This window comes from Dicentrarchus labrax, unplaced genomic scaffold (assembly GCF_905237075.1).
Source record: "Dicentrarchus labrax unplaced genomic scaffold, dlabrax2021, whole genome shotgun sequence".
Lineage (NCBI taxonomy): Eukaryota > Metazoa > Chordata > Actinopteri > Moronidae > Dicentrarchus > Dicentrarchus labrax.
In genome coordinates this window covers 11,577,660-11,600,544 of record NW_026136710.1, presented here as the reverse complement: position 1 = coordinate 11,600,544, position 22,885 = coordinate 11,577,660, and the positions used below count along the sequence as shown (strand labels likewise).

The window sequence follows — 22,885 nt, the reverse complement described above, 5'->3', positions numbered from 1 at the left end:
TAAATTAGAATTCCCACATGATAAAGAAATATCATTTGTTTTATTAATTAGTATATTTATTTTGGGGTGTTTGTTTCAGCAGCAGAGAAATATAATTCTCTTAACAAGACATGTGGTTCCTCCAACTTAAACAGTCTGTATTTGGGTTTTAATATATTTTTTTACCAAAAGGCAGAGTCTTAGATTGAAATTGTGCCCAGTACTTCAACCAGTAGTGTGAGACAATGTCCGAGAGATTTCAAAAAATAAAAATAAACAGCAGCTGATAATGTGCACATCCTCACAGTTATTATCACCCTGGCAAGAAGATCTTTTGTTATGGCAAACTGCTCAGTGAGCAGAGACTCAAGTAACAGGTGCATATAGACCTGTCTAAACCTTTATGATATGAGGCTTTAAAAAAGGTATAATACATACTCTGAAGTGAGGAAAGAAAGCACAAACAAGTAACAAAGATGTAAGAAAAATTTATTGCAGTATTTGTTCCACCAGAAGGAGCGGGGGATCACTTTTTTCTTGCTCTGTGTTCTGTAACATCAAAATCTATATTAAAAACAATATAACTTCCCCTGCATATAGGCACAGATACTGCACTGCTTTTAACATAAATAAATTATATCAAAGATACTCCATTACACAATGTGGGTAAACAAGAAAAAAAAAGAAGTTAAAAGTTGCTGGAGCTCTGGTCAAGTGAATAAATCCATCTGGTGCTAGTTTAAACTCCAAAAACACTTTATTAAGAACATCATCAATACACTAATTTCCAACATTCAGTTTCTTTTTTTACAGAATTATGTTCAGATATAAACATGTGTTTAGTTAAACTATGATACAGTGGGAGTAAAAATCAAACAACGAAGCTGCTGCACAACAGCGAAGGAACTCCCACACAATGTTTTCCAAAACATTTCCTTCTTGTGTTTTTCTTGAACTTAAACATGTCTGTATTCAAACAGACCAGTGTTCTCAATACTTTTTCCTCCACCAGGTCCGTCTTCTCTTCTGTAACTTATTGGATCCACATAGATTTGGGCTCTGAGGGATTTCTGCCTGAATAATTTCAGCCGACTAGCTCTTAGTCCCCTCCTTGGCGGCGTATAGCGCCCGCAACTTGTGTGCCACTTTGTTCGACAGCTTGTGTCCACTTGTCAAGGATATTTTCTTGTAAATAATGTCTGATTCCTTGATAGTGTCAACCCAAGGCACCTTTTTGCGACCGTCCCGTTTCTTTGCCACAACCCAGGGCCCAGTGTAAGATCCAGTCATCCAGTGTATGCTGTAGCCATTTTTGGTCTTCTGGATGACCCTGGCAATCTGTGGTCTGTCTTTGTATTTGGGACGGCAGATGGCAACGACGTCCATGGCCTCCACTGTCTCATTCATATGACCTGAATCCTCTGCGGAATCCCCACCTTTCCTTGGTTTCCGCTGTGGATAGAGTGTGTTAGACATGAAAATAACCTTTTCCTTACACAGGAAGGATCATACAGAAATCTTGTTGGAATAATATGTTAACAGTAGCTGCAGTACAAATGTAAGTTGATCTGTAAATGTAATGTAAATATAAATCAGTCTTTATCCTGTTATTCTATTATTTATATGCAATGATAAGTAGAAATTTAAAATCCATAAAACCATTAGTTATTTTTCTTTTTTCTTACATCGTCCCACACATTTCCACATTCCACACAAGTGACTTCTGTTGTGTACCTCAAATGTCAAATCGCTAATGCCCAGTATGTCTGCAGAACAAGTAAGTAAGTAAGTTAACATGTAAAAATTTCTTACTGCAGGGGGATCTTCATCCTCACTGTCCTCCTCATCGCTCTCGACAGCGTGATTATTGTGGTTGTGGTTTGAGGGTTTTGAGCCCCTCAGCAGTGAAGTAATGGCTTTGTTTCTGGCATTGGCACTTGCTTCACCCTCCTCATCCTCTTCATCACGATCCAAGTGGTCCATCAGTACCTTAAACTAAGAGATAAAAGCAGGCAGAACTTCAGCTGAATAGTTTCTTGATGTCGTTATTTATAGCCAATTGGAAAGTGCTTCGCTGCTAACTAAACTAAAATGACAAACAATTAGTGAAATTCTGAAACATACCGTATTCTGCACACTCTCGCTCACACACACACATTACACACTCCTGAGACTGAAATGACACATAAACTCAAAACATAGTGCTGAATGCTTACGTCCAAATACTGTTTCACAATATTCTTCTTGGTCTCGTAGCTGAGACCCAGGTTGGCTATATCGCTCTTCAGATAATCCAGTGTCTGACGAGGGTTGAAGTGCACCTTGGACTTCCTGTTCACAGCCTTGTCGTATACCTTGGCGGACTCCGTGGGTGAATATTTCTGGATTTTGCTGTAATGCAAACACAAAAGTCGAGTTAAGTCACGTAAACAAGTGCACTAATGAGGAAGAGTGATTAAAATATTTGTTGACTGGCATGTTTCATGTGGCCTACCTGTCTGAGAAGCCGTATAGATTCTTCAGATGTTGTTTGAGCATCAACAGCAGCAGAATACCTTGCGAAGCACTGGCAAAATCCAGAATAGGATTGGGGTTTTCAGGTAGACGGTCCATCAGTGCATCCTCATTATCAGAGTCAGAATCTGAAGCCACAGATTTCTTTTGCCTGTGTACCACCTCATGGTCCTCATCACTGCTGCTGGATTTGCTACTGCTTTCGTCATCATCATCATCATCATCGGAGCTGTATTTCCTCTGCTGGAGCTTCTTCTTCTTCTTCTTCTTTTTCTTCTTTGTCTTCATCTTCTTTTCCTGCTGCACGGGCTCTTTCCGTAAAGACTGCGCAGAGAACAAAGCCAATCAATCACAGACCACATATAAAGTGGGTATATGACACAAGCTTGGATTTTCATCTCAAGATAAACAAAACAACTAAGAGCAATAAGTCACATACAAAAGTAAAAAAAAAAAAAAAAAAGCTTCTTACCTCCTTGAAAGACTGGAGCAGGTTGCTACCAGAGACAGATAGAGTGATATCTATATGGTGCATGATGAAAAGAGGCTCATCCTGGGTCTGGTAAGGGAAGTAGGCCAAGTTGTCTGCTATGAACAACAGCATGTTCACCTCCGTTTTCTGCAAGGGACAAAGTGTAAAACGTCACTACTTAAAATAAACTGTTCATGACCTGCAGGGAAGTCAGCAATTCGATGGGTGGGCGGTTGGAGATACACGAACCTACAAACACAGAAGAGAATCACTCTAAAGAGGAGAGAGGAAAACTTACTGAACTGTCATCAAAAAGGTTGAGCAGGGAAATGAGGAAAGCCCGTCTGTGTTGTCGGTTCCCACGGACCAAAGTGTAGAGGTGAGAGCAGAGGGCAGAGTCCGCGTCATCGCGATGACAACCTCGAATCGCTGCGCCTCTGGATCCATTTATGGCCTCTTGCACCTGGTAGGACATCTTCAACCCTGCTACGGCCTTCATCTGTAAATTCACAGAGATATAACTCATAATGCATGTATGTAGATCAAATATAATGGTTTTAACGTCTTTGTGTAATGTATAGCATGCTTCTATGTAACACCACAAAAAAAAAATACACTCCACTGCCCATTGATACTGTTAATCAAAACATCATATTAGCACGTTGATTTACACCCACTGATCATGAACCAGAAAGACACTCACATGGATGAAGCCTGAATATTTCTTGTCAATCTCCACCAGCTGTTGATCGGCCTTGTTTTTCATGGTTGGCTCGGGGTCTGTTCCCATGGCAATCAAGTACGGCACACACTAAAAAACAATGTTGAGATAATGTTGTCATTATTACGTACTTGCTTATAAGAGGGACTGTATACGTTTAAAGTATTCTGGAGTGAGACTGTGAACATACCTGTACAGGATGGATGAGGCCCTGGCTGAGAGTCAGTGTAATGACACTCAGGCCAAAGTGCCGAACTGTGGACTGTGAGTGGAAGAAGGACTCCAGCACCTGCTTCAGGTAAATCTGCATTATAGAGCTGCTCATGCCTGATGAGATGTCCCCCATTTCTTTCAGATCCTCCTGCTTGGATTGATTCTTCCCTGAATTAAAAAAAAAAAAGATTCATTATTTACATGCTCAATGCAGATTAACACCACAGAGTGATAATCATTGGCATCTAAGTAACACTACTTAAGATGGATTCATTAAACTCACATTCGCGATCAGCTTCCTGCATCCGAGAGTCCTCCTCTTGCAGGTATGTCTGCAGGTTTTTTAGCACCTGGATCTTCCGGCTGACCAAACTGCTTTCATCTGACAGGATACTGTTATACAGAACCTTCACATCCTGCACAAACATGAGCTCTGGGTGCATGATGAACTGGAAACCTTGAGACAATGGAAATAATTTAAATTATTATTACTGAGGAAACTAGAGTCACAGACACAGGCAAATAAAGGGATCAGAAGAGCAATAAATTACAGTATAAATACAGCAATTACATCATAATGTTAGTCTGAGATCAGGTGCAACATACCTAAACCTATGATTGCCTTGATCTGGACCTCCTCATCTTCGTGAGTGGTGAAGTACAACAGAAGCTCCAACACTTTGTCCTTGATGACAATCTAAGAGACACGGAGGGGAGAGATAGCAAATCAGTCATCAAAACAGTTTCTACATTCTTTCGGTACACAGATTAAGCAGATTGCCGGTTGTTTACCTTGTTAGAACCTTTGAAATCCTCCTGGTCAAAATCAAAGTGTCGACAGAGAGCCCCCACAGTAAACAGAGAGCGCAGGAGAGTAGGTTTGTTGGCAGCCAGAGTGGAGCTGTTAGGGTCCTCTTGATGTTGTGTCTTCAGTTTTGCCAGGGCTCCTACAAAAATGCATTTGAAATAAGACAATGAGTATGAGCTTAAAATGTAACCTTTAATTTGAAGGTGAATGAGCAGGTTAATAATTACAAGCCTTTTCCATTTCCAGGTATATAAGAATTCTAGTATAAAAAATGTAACAGTACATAAATCTTACCATAGTAACGGTTGAAACAAGCCCAAACAAACTTGTGATTGTGTGTGACCTTGTTTACCACAGCACCAAGACAGCTCACACAGTGTTGTACAACCTGAGAAGCAGACACATCAAATGACATTATGCTTCAATCAATGCTCAAAGCAGCAGTTTCACACCCCAGTTGTTAATGTTCTTTGAGAGCTATCTGTGAAAGCTGTAAGCTGTAAATGACACTGACCGTCATGCCGTATTTGATGATGAGCTTCATCAGATCTTCTTCTATGGTTGTGAGGAAAGTCTCACTTGGGTGCTCCATCAAAGGCACGACCAGCTCCAAGATCTTGGCCACGTTACAGATCACCATGAAGTCATTCTGAGTCTGAAAGGTCAACACAGAGGCAACTTCATACTCCAAAGCTGAGCTGGAAAATAACTTTGTAAACGACTATGGGTCTATCCCAATATGCACACTTGGGATCATGCACGTTCAAGCTAGTTGGCAAGTGCAACCAACATGTGATGTGCACTTTTCCTAATACCATTTGAAGTTGTGCTCCCCACAATTCACCACGGTCTACAGCACCATACCGGTCATGTTGCTGGCAGTAATGCAGCTATAGGCTGGTTTTTGGACTGATATTAATATCAGCAGATATAATCAGCAGATATTATTAAGTTTCAGTTTATGACATGTTGGATTCAGGGTATATTCAACACAAAGTTGCACCTCGACAGGTGGTTATTGCATAACACTAATGTTCTCCCTGAAGGGACTGATAAGAATAATATCCCTCAGCTAACACTGTGAAGGTAAATATTTAATATCATATAATTTTATTTTGAAAAAGCTATTCAAAATAACATCATATTATGTCCCTTTCATGTACAGTAGATCTAAGTGCTTCTAGTTAACTCAGTTTAACTGCTTTAATAATGAGATTCTTCCTCAGTTCCTGAATGGGCATTTTTACTGCCATCTGGCTGTAGCTGTAATACTGTAAGGTTGATCCTACTTATTCATTCCAACAAAACATCTGAGCTCAGTTGTGCCATGTACAGTATTTATATTTGCATGAGTGACAGATTGTCCTCATTAATTAAGTGTGTCCCAGTCAGCTCTGTCTGACTCACAAATAGTGTGGGTATTGAGATGGACCCTTTGTTGAACACTTGTGTTTTCATTTGGCTGCCACTAGATGGTCCTATAGTGCAACATAAAAGTTAGTGTTTTCTGTATTTCTGCCCTTGGGGCATCAGTCTCAACAAGTAATTTCTCACACCTCCAGGCATGTGAAAACTAACAGATTAATATTGAAGAAAATGTTGCTGTATTTACATTGCACTTGGTGGTCAAGTAGGGCTGCATAGTCATGGCATGTTTGACCATTAACTGTGGTCTGATCTTGCTGAATAAGTAGAGAGTGGTGATGCATGCGACCAGACGACCTGAGCTGACCCCTTTATCCTCACAGTCTGAAACACAAACACAGAAAACATTGACACTTGTCACAGAACGGTAGTGTTTAACATAATACCAATGCAATAAGAATTTTGTAAGCAAACATACTATTAGACTTCTTTTTATTACCTGCGAGAGACTCCTCATAATTCAGTATGTGTTCCACCAGATTGTCCACCAGCTGTACACAGGCCTTCTTTGCAGGTTTGTATGAAGCTTGCTCCTCTGACTTCAGCAGCTAAACAGTTGCCATACAGAAGTTAGATAAGATGCTAGACAAATATGCACGCAGGAGCTATTTATAAAGACACACAAGCTGCTATTCAGAAATCAAAGCAGCTACACAAGTTAAACAACTCACATTTTGGAGAAGCTGCTCGAACCAGTCATAGCCTGAATCCTTACATGCCAACACCTGGAATACAATCATCATGAGTCTTGTGACAATGTCAAACGCTATAATGTTTCTTATTCTTATTCGAAGCCGAGATAGTACGTACCACATCTGTGATATTCAGGATCTTACGGGTCATGGCATCTTTGTCATGACTGGGTGTGGGGGTGAACCACAGTTTCTGGAATGTCTCATTCACCAGTTTCTGTATGAGAAAAGATGCTGAACGTATATAAACTGTTCATAAAAAAAATTAAAATTACTGCTTTAAATTAAATTGAAACACAAACCTTAATCCCCTCTTCATCGTTGACCCTTCGGATCATCTTGACACACATCTCAGTGATCTTGTGGAAGTCCGGCTGCTCCAGGCAAATATCCCTCAAGATCTTAATGACCCTCTTCCTTACACTAATACCTGTGTCCTGTGTAAAGACAAAACAGGTAGGACAGTTCAATACAGACTTAATATAAAGTGCCTTTTTTTGTCATTGATTGGTTGAATTGAAAGGGAAAGTATTCAGTGAAAATGTGAAAATCTGACTCAGCTTTACTGGCCAAGTATGTGTTCACGTACACGTACACATTTGATTATGGAATTTCATTGTTTTTTGTAGAAAATCGAAATATGTATGATGGACAAACGTCAAAGGGAAAGTAAAAGTAAAGTGATACAGTTGCAGTTCTTCTTTGATCTTAAGGTGGCAGTGTGGGAAAAAAGGTTTTTTTAACCTCAGTTGAACTTTTGCACTTTCAATTAACTTTTTGGTCAGAATTTTCTAAATTCAAGGGCTCATCTTCAGCCTGATAGACTTTCCTTTCCACAAACCCCCGAATAGGGCCCATAATGATATAACTTTACCACCAGAGAAAGAATTGTTACACTATGATATAGAACCTCACACTTAGGTGAAAGGTGACGATGGAAGCTTAAGAAATTACCAATATCCTTTCAACGAGCATGTCATAGTACTGCTCAATGAGCTGCGGTCGACTTAGCACAAAACGACCAAGGAGCTCCACAGCTGCCTCTCGCACACTGGTGGAGTTGTCCATGAGGCGACAATGAACTCCGCGTTGCATATCCAACTGAAAAACAAATGGGGGAGTTTGGTCAAGCACAGATAAACATTACTAAAGATTATGGCTGCTAGTTTGACTGTGGTGAACTAGCATAATTGACTGGCAATGCCACAACACTACACTAAAACTTAAAACATAATCTCCTGTTAGTATTTATAAGATAAAATAAAATAAATATATGTAAGAAAAAATCATGCTATCAATCCAGTAGCCTGAGAGGTGCATAACAGCCACTACAGGATGACTTACTACACCCTGGTTAAGAAACCCCTTAAGGGAAAAAAAGCAAACTTGCCATGTCAAGTCCTTGACTTGACTACAACTTTCATTTTGTTGTGCAACTGTGTGTTGTAGAATGACAAATGAATGAACCTTGAACCTTGAACTTACCCGTGCCAGAATACTTGGATCCACAGCTACTACTTCAGACAGACACTTCATGGCTTTAGTTCTGACTGCAATGGCGCTCTCACCCAGCACTCTCAGAATCTATACAAGAGAGACCGTAAGAGGAAAATGTATATGACAGCCAACACAATATAATCTCTCACTCAGATTGATTTTAAATAAATCATCTTACCTGTGATAAATAAATATCAAAGCTCTGTGCAAAGGGCCTCATAGAGGCCAGATATCTGACAATCAGACAGGAATCCTCATAGTCTATTGTGTTAGAGTTTAATCTGCAAGAAAAATACAGACAGTTTAACATCAGGATAGGTGAACAAGTCAAACAGTGTAGAAAACTACTATTGAAATCATCCAGAGTGAAGTGGTATCTACCTCAGGGAACTGAAATGTGATGGTGATGCCTTGATGACCTTGCGAAGGAATTTCTTTCGTGTTTCAGCCCTCTGCATTATCTCCCCAGTTGAGTCAACATCATTGGAATGATGTCGACCTTTCAAGTCCTCGTCGTTCTCATTTTGAGACTTCATCGCTTTCTCTGCTTCACTTGTAGTGTCCCTGAACCACTGTGCAATATAAAACTTCCTGGCAAACTATAGGAAGCAAATGCATACATGTGATGAAAAACATTTCAAGGCGTACTATAGAGTATAAAACCACTTTGACACAAAGGAACCCTGTTTAATCCATGTCTCTTTTAAGCTAAACAAACATATCCCTGTGTCAAGCCATTTGAGAGGATATTACTGCTTGCAAACACTGAGCATCTATGGATTAAGGAATAATAAACATGATCATAATGATTTCTGTGAATATACTGATGTCTGTATGAAAGTTAAACACTCACGACCAGAGATGGATCTGTCTCAATGTTTTCATCTAGGTAGTCAAGCAAGGCCTTCTGGAGTTGCTGAATTTCATCACTGCCTGGAGTCTGCCAGGAGATCAATAAGTCAGAAACATCTCAACAAAGCAGTTCAACGCTACAGTAAATTCACAATCGTTAAAATGATTCCATAAATATCTAGTGTACCTCTCTTAGGATGCGATCAATAGTCTTTTGGTCCATCTTGCTAGTGACAGCATCTTTGCGCAGGCGAGAAGCGACAGTGCCGAGGTAGTCCAGCGATGCCACCCTGAGTGCCATTTCTGTCTGCTTGTTACTGAACTGGTGCACCTGGAGCACAAGAAGTGGAGGAGAAATGTCATAACAAATACAAACATCAACAATACTGGACAAGCGTTGAGTGACAACTTTAAGGTGAATGACGCTACTCACCAACAGTCGGCCCAGTAAACTGAGCAGCAGTTCAGCTGCAGGCCACTCAGGCTTGTTGACCGTAGACAGCAGATCATGAACAAAGTTTTCAAACAGAGGCCTGTAGTCCTCTTCTCCCTGCTTACTGCCACACCTGAAACGTACAGAATACAATCTTTTATTATAACATAAGTTTGAACATGCAGCAAGTTAATATTACAGCCTGTGTCATAGCAGAAGCAGAAACAGTTTAATGACAGAGATAACAGAGCTATAGATTATGGCTTGCAGTTAAAGAGGAGTGTGTGAGATCAAGAATATACTCTTGTCTTGCGTAGCCGTGGGAACAATGACTTACTTCTTGAGAAACACAGATAGGAAGTTCTGAGCTGTCCTCATGGCAGTTTCAAAAGAGTTTGTGATGAAGACATCTTTATCGACCTAGATAAAATAAAGCGACTCAATATGTAAAACAATGTCTGAATCAAAACATTTTTCGGATAAATATGGTTTAAATATCAGTTAAATCTTCAGTAGTTACCTTCTTATTATGTTCGTCGTCTGCATCCCTCTCTGAAGGAAGGTGTACCACACACTGGATGAGCTGAAAAACCAGCGCTGTGACCATCTGGATATACAAGGGCTCTCCATCCGAATCACTGGTGTTTAGCCTGAGGGAGTATGAGATGTAAGTATCATTGGGGGGGTTCAATGATCAATTTCTTCATTTATGTAATTTCATTGAGGAAATAGTTACTTAGATTTAGTTACCTAAAATTCCTGAGGCTGCGTTTACTGGTAGGGAGTCTTGCCAAGGAAGTGAAGATCTCTTCAAGAATAAGCTGCCTGTGCTTCTCATAACGAGAGAACACCTAAGGAAGAGTAAAATGCAAAGCACTAAATCAAAACACAACAAACAGACGCTGTGCAGGAGCATGTCATGAAAAAAACAATTAAAGTTAACAGCTACGACAACACTAAAATTGCATGCCATGGAAGACTTACTGCTGTCACTAGTGTAATGGCACATAGCTGCAGCTCACTGACATTCTCCACGAAAAATGGTGTAATACCCAGGGTAGACACCTGAAAGTCGGGCACAAAAGCAATCAAGTATGTTAGAACTCAAGAGTCAAAGTTTAAATAGGGTCATGAATTTGAATGATGTTAGACCAGATTAAGAGCCTCACCTGGAGAATTGTGGTGTCAGTTAGCAGCTGGATCTCCAGGAGCTCTGAGATGTTGCTGACAATATCGCACACTTTGTTGTAGAGCATGACTACCACCTTCTGCTTGTGGGTGGAAGCCTTCGCTCTCTTGGACTTTGAAGTATGTATGCCCCCTTAGGTGAGGAAGATAAAGGGAAAATAAGAGTTGAATAAAAGATAAGTAACCCACTTCAGACACCAGCAGCAAAATACCACAGTTGCAGGTTATTTAATTTTTTTTTTTTTTTTTTATAAAATAGTGCTGCAAATATGTCAGACACTTGGTAGACATTTCTAGATTCAACTATAGGGTTTTAAATCAGAAAATACGACTAAAAGAATGTTCTATCATCAACTTTCATTTAAAAAAAGTGAAATAGCCCCTAACTTTAGCTATAAGCCCCATCTTTGTGAATTTAAGTTTAAGTATTAGCAACTGACAGAAGGAAACTGTACTGACCTCCATGGGGATCCACTCTGTAGACCGGGTCATACTGAGGGTACAAAGAGTTTTGCATATGGTACTTGGTGTACTGCAAAACCCTCTCAATCACATCCTCTATATAAACAGCCTTTGGCATGTGTGGAGATGTCATGATGTTGAGTGCAGTCAGACAGGCATCAGCGGACTTAGTCACCCGCTCCATGATAAGGTCACGCCACAGCCGCTCCTCCTCCATGGAATCATTACCCTACAAATGTCCAAAACAATGAGTTAAAAAACAAAATAAAGGCGAAAACTCACTGAAAAGCTCTAAAAGATAACTGGGAAAGAAAAGCATGATCACTTCCATAGCAAAAAAATAACATCAACTTACGTGGTTCATTAGTGTGGAAAGTTTGACGCTGTCCTGGATGTTCTTCTCCAGGATATTCAAAAATTTCACTAGTTTACTAGTTGGAAACTGTGGATCAAACAAATGATTGGTTACTTTCATCACGATGTGGCTGTAAATTGATGGTCTTTACAACAGCTAAATAACACCTGTGAACCTTAGTGTAGCCATGTGACAGTGCACCCTCCTCTTACCTTGTTAAATACGCCCATAGCTTTAATCTTAGCAGAATCACTGCCTAGCTCACTCAGCTGGTGCTTTATAAGCAAGAGCTCTTCAGGGATCTCGTCGTCATCTGTTTGTGGGCCCAAAGATATAATGTTGTCATGTTGTATTTTTCAACTCAATGCTTCAACAAATGTTAAGAACTTTGGAAACTTTGCAGTGCTTGATGTTTACCTGCAGCGGTGAGGTCCACATCCTCAAGGCTCTCAAGAATGTTGTCCACACTAGACGCGAATCTCTTAAATGTGGAGGAGTCCATCATTTCTGTTAAACAAGTGTAAACAACTTGTTTAATTAAAACATGTCGTTTTAAAATGCATTAATACTATTGAAAAAATTCTGAGTGGTGAAACAATACCCTCTGATGACAGCTTGGACTCGTACGCCATCCTTTTTTTCTGTTTCTCCTTTTTCTTCAATTTTCTGGCAACTGAACAAAACAATAACATTAGTCAAATCTTTGACAGCAACTAACCCTCAAGCACAGAATATTTAATAGAGAAAGACTTGGGTGTAGTAATCCAACTGTCCAGGGAATTGGCCTGGCTGATCATTGATTTCAAACAGACAGCCATCAAACAATCACAATTAACATTTTCTATGTGTATTGTCTAAGGTTATAATTGAGATACAAACATTTTGCCTTCTTAGAGATATATATCTAAATAAAAACATTCTCTACACTCTCTTTTTTTCTTTTGCTTATGCCCACTGGCAAGCCTATGCAAAGAAGCCTCACCATCACTCAGGCTTGGTGCTGGAGAGCCTTCACTTGAATCATTAGGGTTCCATTCCCGGTGATGGCTACCGGACCCCCGACCTCCGCCTCGACGGTGCTCTCCAGAACCTCTCCTCTCTTCATGCTTCCATGTCTTGTCGTGATCCTTCTTGCACCTTTTCCTTGTAGCTGTAACAATAACAGAGAGAGGATATGTCAGAAATATTGACTTTGAATTTTGGGCACCATCTTTTTAAAAAATGATAATACATTTAATAAAATGCAATAACCATAATATAAAACATTTGCAGGTAGATCTTTTTTCATCTTAAGGATTACTGCATGCTAAAACAATATTCTGTCAATGGAGACCATAACACTTTTGACCAACTTTGTAGCACTTTGATGTACAAAAAAAAAAGTTTTTTTAGGTTTAATACTGACACTCAGAGTCACCGCCTTCATCTCCACTTGAGTCCACCTCGGCGTACTTGGAGCTCTTACTGATCACACTGTGCTTTCGCTTTTTTGTCCCCTCCATAAGTGACATCTCTGTAAGCACAAGAGGTGAGTGAGTTTACATGACAGAAAAATCTACACTTAATCCACGGGTATTTATTTGGATTAATTACTTATTTATGAATTATTCCTGAGACAATAGTTTAAAGTAAATAAATACATCCACAAACACTTCTGAGTAAATATTTAATAAACAAAGTAAATCATACCTCTGTCTGGTTTGTCAACGTAGGACGACTTCCTGGATTTGGAGCTGTGTCCATCCCTACTTTCCCTCATGATCCTTTTAACCTCATCAACACTGAGTTTCTGAAGCACAACAACAGGCTTAGCTCCTTTGTTTAAGTTCTCTATCAGCGAAACTCTCTCCAGTCTGACAAGGGGTTCACTCCAGGGCACTTTCGAATTACTTAGTTGTTTAGGCTCTTTATCTTTCCCATCCCGTTTCAATTTAGGAATCACAAAGTTCTTCAGACTTCCTGACTTGCCACCTAGCAGGTATGACGGGAACTCACTAGGTTTTGTCTCAAAAGATTGCTGTTTGTTTCTAGCTTGGCAGCTAATGCTGCCATCCCCACTTCTCTTCTCTTCCTTATTTTGGGCGTTTTGAAGGCTGGAATTCTCTGTCCTCTGTCGACCATTGAGGTCAGCGGATTTTCTGTTTCCATCTTGCTTCACTCTAGGGCTGTCAGATTTAATATGCTGGTCAGGAGAGATTCTGTTGCAGTTTTCCCTTGACATTTTGTGTTTCCTTTCCCTTTCCCTGTCTCTGTCCCTGTCTTTGTCTTTGTCTCTGTCTCTGTCCCTGTCTTTGTCCCTGTCTTTGTCTTTCTCTTTGTCTCTGTCCCTTTCTCTGTCTCTGTTTTTTTCTTTGTCCCTGTCTCTATCTCTGTCTCTATCTCTGTCTCTATCCCTGTCTCTATCTTTTTCTCCATCTCTGACCTTCTCCTTATTTCTATCCCTGACTTTTTCCTCTCCATGTCTAGAGTTATGCTCTGCCTTGCTCATGGTTTTTGGAGTCTTAGGCTGGCTGACAAGGGGTCGATGACTGTTCTGGTTCTTTTCCTCTTTGTGGCGTGAGTCTGAATGCTTTTCCTGTTTCTGTCGTGGTGTGTCTGTCTGTCTGTCATCTGAGTGTCCTTTGCTGCTCTCAGTTTTGCCATCATGTCTGTGTTTGGATTCACGCCGCCGTTCCTGCTTCTGTTTAGGGGTTTCTAGTTGCCCATCTGAGCCAGACTTCCTGGGGTTGTCTGCATGCTGTTTGGTGATCCCAGGTCTGTTTTCAACAACCTTATCTACTTTTACATCAGTCTTTGACTTTATGCGCCGTAGGTGGTCCTCACACAACTGCTTTGCTTCCAAGACCACTACAGGCTGTCCTATGAGTCTTCCAGCTTGCTGCAGATCAATACTGACCATCAAAGCAGGCCGACTGGCACCATTACTTGCAGCATTCGTCTTCTTGGGTGTCAGCTTGCTGTCAGAGTTGCCTCCTTGTACAGTAGGCCCGTCACTTGACTCAGCTCCGGGTTCCTGAGGATACGAGTCTTGCTTCCGTTTCTTTAGTGGCTTATCTGCAATAAAGAAATAGAGCTTAGATCTTTTACAAAAAACAAAATAACATCTGTCATGAAATTAATGAAAGAATGCCCTGGGCACACAATACCTTTATCCTGGACTTCCTTAGACCACCGTTCTCTGTCGCTGGCTGACTCACGTTCTATTCTCTCGATCTCTGCAAGCGTGTCTATCTCAGAATCATCAAAGCCAACCCCGCTGATGGCTCCAGAGTCCCTGGTACCAGGCCGAGCAGAAACCTGCTGGCAGTTTGCCTGCTCCTCAGAAGCAAACTTGTGTGACAAGTCCTGGGCAGTCCTTGACAACTGATTATTATTATTCATCATATCAGTTTCCTGGTCTGAGTTGATATGTGCCCTAGGAGGATGTTCTTCAGGTTCATCCATGTCTGAACTCTTGACACGGGACAGTTTTAAAGTCAGCCTAGCAGAGTCTTTTGTTGGAGAACTAACAATGCCATACAAGGCATTTTTTTCCATTTCTTCATTTTCTTCCTTACTCCTTTCTTTCTGCTTCTTTTTGCGGTCGGCAGAGGTGAGGAGCAGCTCAGGTGCTACACCTGGTGGCACATGGGGTGGAGGTGAGTGCATGATGAGAGGAGTCCTGGATGCTGCTTAAAGACAAATACATTCAAGGAAAGGTGAACACAAGAGAATATGTCTTGGCATAGAATGAATCATACAATTGTGCTTTATTTTTGATCAACAAAATTAATTGACTTGTTGCTAAGGCAGCATACTTTTTGCAGTCTCTTCACTCCCAGCAGGGGAACACACAGACTCTGGTGATTTAACTGGAAACGCGGCAGCCCTCATGGAGGGGTCATTCTGCTGTTGGAACAAAAGACATTTATCAGCACTTTCAACAGTCAGTATCTGCTGAGTTCCAGTTCAGGATATCTTGATTTTCTGCATTACCTCATTTCCCAGTCTGTGAGCCATGTTCATGTAGTCTTTGTCTGAGCCTAGTCTCACATTATGATTAGATGGATTATTTGATAGCTGCCCAGAGACCTTGTTGTCATGGATATTTCTCACACCACCAGCAACTAAAACAGAGAGAGAAATCATATATCCAATTCAATTATTTGCAATATCTCATATGTCCTGTTAAGACAGATCAATTGTTACGGTCAGCTGTAGTTTTACCATGTTACACTAAGAGAGTGTCAACTTATAAACCTACTCCTCGCCACATATGTGTAAAAAAGCAAGCGATGTGATTCCTTAATATCAAATGTTTGCTTTTTGCTGGTCCTGGCAGAGGTGTGCAGGCAGCTAATGTCACATTTTTCCTGATTTAAAATTACACTCACCTTGCTGAGTCTGTTGGTGTTGAGAATAACTGGGTGGATTGTACTGCATGTAGTCTGTAGGACTCTGAGGAGTATAGGGACTAGGTATAGGGCTGTTCTGCTGGGGTACGAACCGAGTATCCGATCCAGACTGCGGGGATGTAAAGCATCTGTGAAGGAGGGAGAAGTAGTCTTAGTAGAAGTACAGATACTTCTGTTCATTATCTGAAAGTATGCTGGCACTGCCTTACCCGGAGGGGCTTTGAGTTACAGTGGTTTGCTGATAGTTTGATCCTGGACTCCCATGCACCTGATTCTGAGATATTTTATACTGTTGCATCATTGGCTGCTGCATTACACCTAAGAGATAAGGATTTAAAAAAACAAAACAATTAACATTATATAAACTCCAGTGTACCAAGGGAAAAGAAACTTATACTAATATAGGGTTTCATAACTGAACAATGAAAAAATATTCAAAGGTGAAAGTGAAATAGAATAACATGGCTAGTGTATCAACAGTTTCCAGCTAACCTAAACACCATCTACTCAATAGCAATGCTGGAAACTACTAACAAGCTACAATGTTAGAAATCCTTTTTTTCCCATTAACAGTGTGTCAGAAAGGTCACTTTATGGTCTTTTTTAAGGTTGTAATTAGTGGTGTTGTTGTACTGGATTGCATTATATTCCGAGGTGTTTCTACTGTTGATTCATGTACTGTAAACTGCAAATGGGGGTGGAAGAAACATCATTAACATTAGCTTTCAATATAATGCCGTCCAATACAACACCACTACATGCCGCCACAAAAATGAAACGACTCAACATCAGTGCCAACAAAAAGTGAATAAGATAGGAATTATTGCACGGTTACTGTAATTGTTTGTCTTATCTATGAACTGGTAATTTATTTGTAAAAAGTACTCCGAATTTCAGTCATATATACACCGTAACAATATATATATTTGGAAATAAAGTGGTATGATTCCAAGATTTGACATCATGGGATGTCCGATCTTGAATACTTAATAATCATCCTGAAAATAAAATGTATCACAACAAAAACAATTCGGAGTTCAGAGTGTTGAAGGAGGAGGTTATAGCTGCAGGAGAATGGTGAGGGTTTACCAAGGTGCAATGTTGTGTGCAGTACATCCTGTCTGGTGACAAGTGCATATTGGGCACATCTTCGGAGAAGCATTTCACCGGATCAGAAGCACTAAGTTCCTACTGCTGGCTAAAATGTCACAAATAATGATAACAGCTACACGTTTCATTGAGTGCTTCAACAGACTCATGCATCAGTGTTAGTAAAAGATCCTCGATCATATATTTTCAGGGGATGAATGTGTGGTCACTACCACAATTGCTTGCGGTTTATTTTTCTGACTAATGTTCATCTTGCAGTTGCCAGCACCTCTAGTTCACGCAGTACACACTGTGTGCGAAGCTTTTCTCTCTTTTTTCCTTCTTTGGCATAAATAATGATTCAGTATTTAAGTGTGTATGCATACAGTACACTTACAATTACATGTAATTGCAGGCTAGTGCAGCTGCTCATAAAACTAGAAGGCTTTTACTGAACAAAGGTTAAAAGACAAATATAGAACTGTTTATGACAATTAGCGATATTGATGATACTAAACACAAACACAGTTAAGCCTTTAAGAAACGTGTATGGGATTACTGATAAATATCTTTTAAAATATTTTTATGTTGTAAACTATCAGGTGTACTATAAACAGGTGAAAATGTAAGTTCAATTCAGTTCAAGCATTACTTAAAAATTCTAATGTAAAAGTTATGTAACAAGCGTTTACCATACAAGGTAGAACTGTACAAGCAGCTTTATACCCACCCATGAGGATTTTAAAAAAGACTAAGAGATTGACAGAAGATTTAATCGCTGTGTGTTCACTGAAGACACAAATTTAAAGGGTAGGTTCACCCAAAATGACTAAAAAACTGGAAGCAGGTACTGGTATAACACTAGCCTCTGCAAAAACTCATTTTAGATGCTGTATATTGTTAGCTAGCAAGTTAGTCACTAATGCGCACACCTGGCAACCTCACTCCGAAGACAGAACTTTTGAAATTTCACAGTTCCTGGACCCAGTTGTTGTAGATTAAGAAATAACTAACATACTTAAGTAAACTACTAAATTTTTTTTACAGTTTACAGAGCTAGTCTAATTGTTTTTAACAATTAATAAGCTAGACTACATACGTACAGACTACTCATTATCTGTATTTACTATAGTGTGAGCAGTGCTCCTTACCTCTTGTGATAAAATAAAAACAACTGCCGCTGCTGGCCAATTAGGCCTACACCTACATTCACAGATAAACTGTCACCTAACATTACAGCCAGACAAAACGTCAGTCAAAGTGATGCCAAAGAGTAAACAACACAACTAGTGAGGTTGCTAGTGGTTCCCAAACTTTTTTTGTCATGTCTGTGTTTGGAAGACAAGAAAATCCCCTTTGACTTGTTAAAGCAGACAAAAGTACAGGTGGATTCCATAACAATAATGATCTCTTAGTATCAATAATTACTGCAGTGCGATAATGCAGTAATAATGGTATTACTTGTGGTTGACAGGTCGAAAGCTCTGCTGTGTAAAAGGTCTATTCAACTTAAGATTTCACTGTACATTCCTCTCACAATGGCCTTCAGTTTGGGAACAACTAGTGTAGTGAAAGTAGTGCATCTGACCAAGGAAATGCTCAGGTGACTAATTAGTTACAATGGAAACCAAGAATACAAGCAGTGAGAGAGCATGCACTGAGCTCAACTGCAGAGTCAACAGCTCAATGTCTCCTCCTTACCACCCCGACCTTTGTACTGGGTTGGCGTACTTTTGTCCCTGAAGATTTTGGGGTCCCTGGACAGCAGAGTTTGTAGAAGCATTGGCATGTCACCCTCGGGTTCATCATTCCCCAAGTTGTCCTTCAACTCTCTGGAAAGCAAACAAAAGTATAGTCCACAGTCATCTTGCAGGCAATAGCTGCCCACTGACATAAGTGCAGTTCTGCATTAACCTCATGATTCTGAAAACCCCTGAGTATGAGCTGACCGATCTGGTAAAGCACTGACTGCAATGTGATGACTGAAACTGAAACAGCAACACCTGACTTCATTGTCTAAGTTAACAGTGAAACAACTCTTTGTAGTCCATATCTACTAACACTGCTGACAACAAAATCAATTCAACAATGATTTATTTTCTCCCAATTCAAAACTAATTTTAGAGTTAGCACACCTTTACTGACCTATTGTAGCAGCTACTGGCAAGCTTTCCTCTCTTAAACTTTAATTCTCTTTTAAACTTTCAGTGATGTGTGAAATAATGGGTGAGTAGTACTTACATGTGTTCAGTGGAGACCTGGTTAAGGCTTTGTGCCAGTTGAGTCACCAGATTCTCATCGCGACACACCAGCAGGCTGCTGACCTCTTCGGAGATCCTTCCATTGTAGAGCAGACTCTTAGCAGTGGTGGCGGGGAGAGGAGAAGGCAAGGGTAGCTGGTTCAACACTGAAAGGTTGATGGAAAGACAAGTTAGGTTGAGTGGAAAATGAAAGGAAGCAGGATAGAAAATAAAACTTTTGGGAAAAGATTAGTATGTTAAGATATGTGTATGTCAGGAGAAAAGTTTGAAAACATGCAACTGACCCATTCTATGCACTAGTAATGCCATACAATGTACGCTTATGTTAACTTAAGCTTGATATATTTTACACACAACATTTCTAATCAGAATAAACATTCTGAAGGCCTCGGAATAGAATATAAGATATATTGTAATCAATCAGTCTTTTTTAAACGCACTTTAACATATGGTAAAAAAGGTGAAGAAAGATCAAGTTACCTATTTATTAGGTATACAACTTTTCAAATCTAATGCAATAGTTTTGCAACAAATGATATCTTTGTGAAATACACAATGTTACATTTACATTGTTTTAACAGTTATTCAATTTCTTCTAAACTGGTTTGGGGTCACTGAGCTTACAACTTCCCATTTTCAAAAATACAAGCCACTTCACCTCTGTCTGCCCTGAAATCACCAGCAATAAGAAACATTACACACACCCGTTTTTAGTTTCTGGTGACTACACAGCCAGTCAATTTCGGCCTGCTTGGCAGATAAGTATTCCTTAGCTTTGCCACATTTTGGTTTGAATGTTACTTGAATTGTTAGTGTTTAGGCTGTGTGAACAGCATTAGAGAAATTATGTTTCACTTACAGTCTGTCAGGCTAGCAATTCCAGCAAGAGTAGTGATGGGAACATGAGGCATATCACCATTCATGCTGAAGATGAGGTCAAGAGGTCGTGTCAATGCACAGGCTGCTCAATATCACCAATCTCTTCCTATTCCTCACATCTCCAAAATGCTGCAGAGACAAAAAAAAAAATAGAAATAGTGGCAACAGACAGTCTTACAGAACGTTCACTGTCAACAAGGTTGGATGCCATCACATGCAGCACTGATCCTATTAGGATTTCACGTATTAATAAATAGCCAAGGGTTTTCCATATGACTACAGTGTGCTTCCTCTGGGATGAGGATTTAAAAATTGTGTCAGCTCATGAGTGTGCATTATTACACTGCCAACATAACTGCACCTCTGACGTAGACGTTTATACCGGCCTTGTAGCAAGCCTGTGCATGCCATTATAAGTTATTGATTTATATCAGCTTCTGGTGTCCGGACCATCTTGCTTCCTGGTCCTGTTCTTCCTCAATAACCTACGCACCTTCAGTCCGTGCACATTTGTAGGCTATGATATTTCAACTTGTTCAGGTCGAGCATGCAACTGCTGCAGAAAACATTGAGGCATTTAACAATTTTAGTTCTCATGTGAATGCAGTACGTCGTGCATTGCAAGTAGATCTGGGAGGTGACAAATCTTCCTATCATGGAATTAATGATAAAAAGTTACGAGTACGTCTTTCTCTCTGTGTGTGTGTGTGTGTGTGTGTGTGTGTGTGTCTCTGTACATATGTAACCTAGAATGTCACTTTGTCTTGAGTTTGTAATATAAATTCCCGCAGCTGAAAGCTACCAAACATAACCCAACGACAACACAGAGAGCCTTGCCGTCAGTGAAGCTAGCATTATATCTCAAATTCTTTCTTTTGTTAGTGTCAGTTAACGCTAAGGTTTCCGGGGCTGCCTAAACAGCGACATTAGCTCATGTTAACACCACATATGACTGTATTATTACCCACTTATTATTATCTTGGCTTTGTAGACACTTGGTAAGAGAATGAGCCGCATATCGACGTCTGTGAAAGTGACTTAAAAAAAATCAACTCGGGGTTAGCCGGCTAGCAACAAACTGGAGATGTAGCTAGCTAACGTATGCTAACTGGCAAGGTATATCTGTAACTTGCCTAAGCTAGCATCACCGGGAGTGCATCAAGCCCGGTTAGCCGTGGATAGCCTACGCTGTGTCGCTCCTTTTTTTTATAACACAGGTCGTGTACGGGTTTAGATTCCCACCTCACACTTACTATGGCCTTCGTCGACGCATCTCTAGCTCACAAAGTGGACCTCGGACTTGCCTAAGGAAGCGTAACCCCGACCCGACGCCTGGGAGGCAGGGGTACAAAGCAAAGACCCCATCACAAATCAGAATTATCCCCCTTTGGCTGATCCCGTTAACGGCTCCCCAACGGCCGCCTGGTGTGTCTGACAACGCGGAAACACTCAGGAGGCGAAACGATTCATCTGAAAAGAGGTTGTTATTGTTGAATGTGGCTTATTTACCTCTGGATGTGATGAGAAAGAGAAGTGGTTCTGGTGGAGGAGGAGGAGGAGGAGGAGGGAGCAGGAGGAGGAGGAGGAGGAGGAGGGGGAGGAGGGGGAGGAGCAGGAGTAGGATGGCAGCTGGAGCTGGAGAAAGAGTCTCTAGCTCCCTCTCCGTCCCACCGTTCAAACAGCTCCTCTCCGAGTAAATAGCAAACACAACGGCAGTGGTTCCCGTTGGGAGGACTGGGGGGGTTTCTTCTTTCTCACGGACATATCTGCTGGGAGAGGGGAAAGAGCATCCCCCCCCCTTTAAAACCGGTCGGACGACGATTTTATCAGTCGCTGGAGATTATGTTTGCAGGTGCCGGGTTATTTCCTTGATATTAAAACAATCAAGGGACAGAGGGGAAAAAAACGAGGGGGATCCACAGTGTATACCCCCCTTACTCTCTCTCTCTCTCTCTTTCTCTCTCTCTTTCAAAATGCCGACCGGAAGAACCGGGAAAAGGAATAACTCCCTCAACCGGCGGGGAGCTAACTATGTGAATGTTATTACGCCGGTAATTTTTTTTATATATATATAATGATGTTTATACATTGAAATAATAAAATCCAGTGCTAATAAAAGATTCTCACTTGTTTTCATTGTATCTTGTATTTTTCTATTTTATGTTGCTATTTAATGTGTATTTCTTTTTTCCCCTTATCTGCTGTGTGGATTTCAATAAAGTCTATTTTATCTTATCTTTAGGATTTACATCATATGGATCTGTGATGTTTTTAGATCTGGAGCTTTAAGGATTTACTCTCCCCCACATTATGCTGCATTTCCTTCACAAACACGTAAATTATATGTTTTATCTTTACTTAACCGATTACTTTTTAAAGTCTTGTCTATTCAACTGAGCGTGGGGGGGGTATGTATGGGTTTGTCATCACAACAAACACATGAACAATCAGCCAATCAGCTGACAGCTTCCCGAAACAAACTGACCCAGCATTACTCAAAGCTGCAAACGTCTCCTCGTCTTAAGTTTTTTCTCTTCATGCTCCAAACTATTCAGAAGTGTTGAGGCCAGTTGAAAACATAAAGTAATTCATATTATCCAACATGCATTCGGCTTGAGACGCGTCGCTCAGTTTCATAAACAGGTTTTGGT

General features: G+C 40.4%; 1 protein-coding gene across 7 annotated transcripts; it reads right to left on the bottom strand.

Moving 5' to 3' along the window:
- Nucleotides 1–451: 451 nt before the first annotated feature.
- On the bottom strand, nucleotides 452–22,108 carry LOC127370462 (nipped-B-like protein). Of its 7 annotated transcripts, none has more exons than XM_051412541.1 (47): nucleotides 21,744–22,108; nucleotides 20,215–20,363; nucleotides 19,336–19,501; nucleotides 18,796–18,926; nucleotides 16,215–16,323; nucleotides 15,985–16,133; nucleotides 15,587–15,717; nucleotides 15,409–15,496; nucleotides 14,758–15,279; nucleotides 13,301–14,665; nucleotides 13,017–13,124; nucleotides 12,594–12,761; nucleotides 12,213–12,284; nucleotides 12,029–12,118; nucleotides 11,824–11,924; nucleotides 11,612–11,698; nucleotides 11,254–11,485; nucleotides 10,776–10,927; nucleotides 10,591–10,671; nucleotides 10,357–10,457; nucleotides 10,127–10,256; nucleotides 9,944–10,026; nucleotides 9,607–9,739; nucleotides 9,361–9,504; nucleotides 9,175–9,261; nucleotides 8,703–8,920; nucleotides 8,500–8,602; nucleotides 8,310–8,408; nucleotides 7,779–7,925; nucleotides 7,127–7,261; nucleotides 6,943–7,041; nucleotides 6,804–6,857; nucleotides 6,572–6,680; nucleotides 6,320–6,456; nucleotides 5,222–5,362; nucleotides 5,002–5,095; nucleotides 4,692–4,846; nucleotides 4,506–4,596; nucleotides 4,183–4,356; nucleotides 3,877–4,067; nucleotides 3,669–3,776; nucleotides 3,264–3,464; nucleotides 2,966–3,112; nucleotides 2,474–2,817; nucleotides 2,196–2,370; nucleotides 1,792–1,974; nucleotides 452–1,431 (listed from the first exon to the last, which is right to left on the bottom strand). In XM_051412541.1, the coding sequence occupies exons 2-47, from the start codon at nucleotides 20,276–20,278 to the stop codon at nucleotides 1,072–1,074; spliced, it is 7,959 nt and encodes a 2,652-aa protein (XP_051268501.1). In that variant the 5' UTR covers nucleotides 20,279–20,363; nucleotides 21,744–22,108; the 3' UTR covers nucleotides 452–1,071. The 7 variants fall into 7 exon arrangements, with proteins under 7 accessions (XP_051268501.1, XP_051268497.1, XP_051268499.1 ...); XM_051412537.1 differs by having other exon boundaries at nucleotides 14,758–15,282; nucleotides 15,409–15,499; nucleotides 21,744–22,107; XM_051412539.1 differs by having other exon boundaries at nucleotides 15,409–15,499; nucleotides 21,744–22,107.
- Nucleotides 22,109–22,885: the final 777 nt, after the last annotated feature.

Excerpts from the sequence above, each read along its gene's own strand:
- LOC127370462 (XM_051412537.1), bottom strand. The coding sequence starts at position 20,278 with ATGAATGGTGATATGCCTCATGTTCCCATCACTACTCTTGCTGGAATT. Across the intron at positions 10,672-10,775 it reads CTGACACCACAATTCTCCAG|GTGTCTACCCTGGGTATTAC; the intron begins GTGAGGCTCTTA and ends CCCGACTTTCAG. Across the intron at positions 9,740-9,943 it reads CTATCTGTGTTTCTCAAGAA|GTGTGGCAGTAAGCAGGGAG; the intron begins GTAAGTCATTGT and ends TGTACGTTTCAG.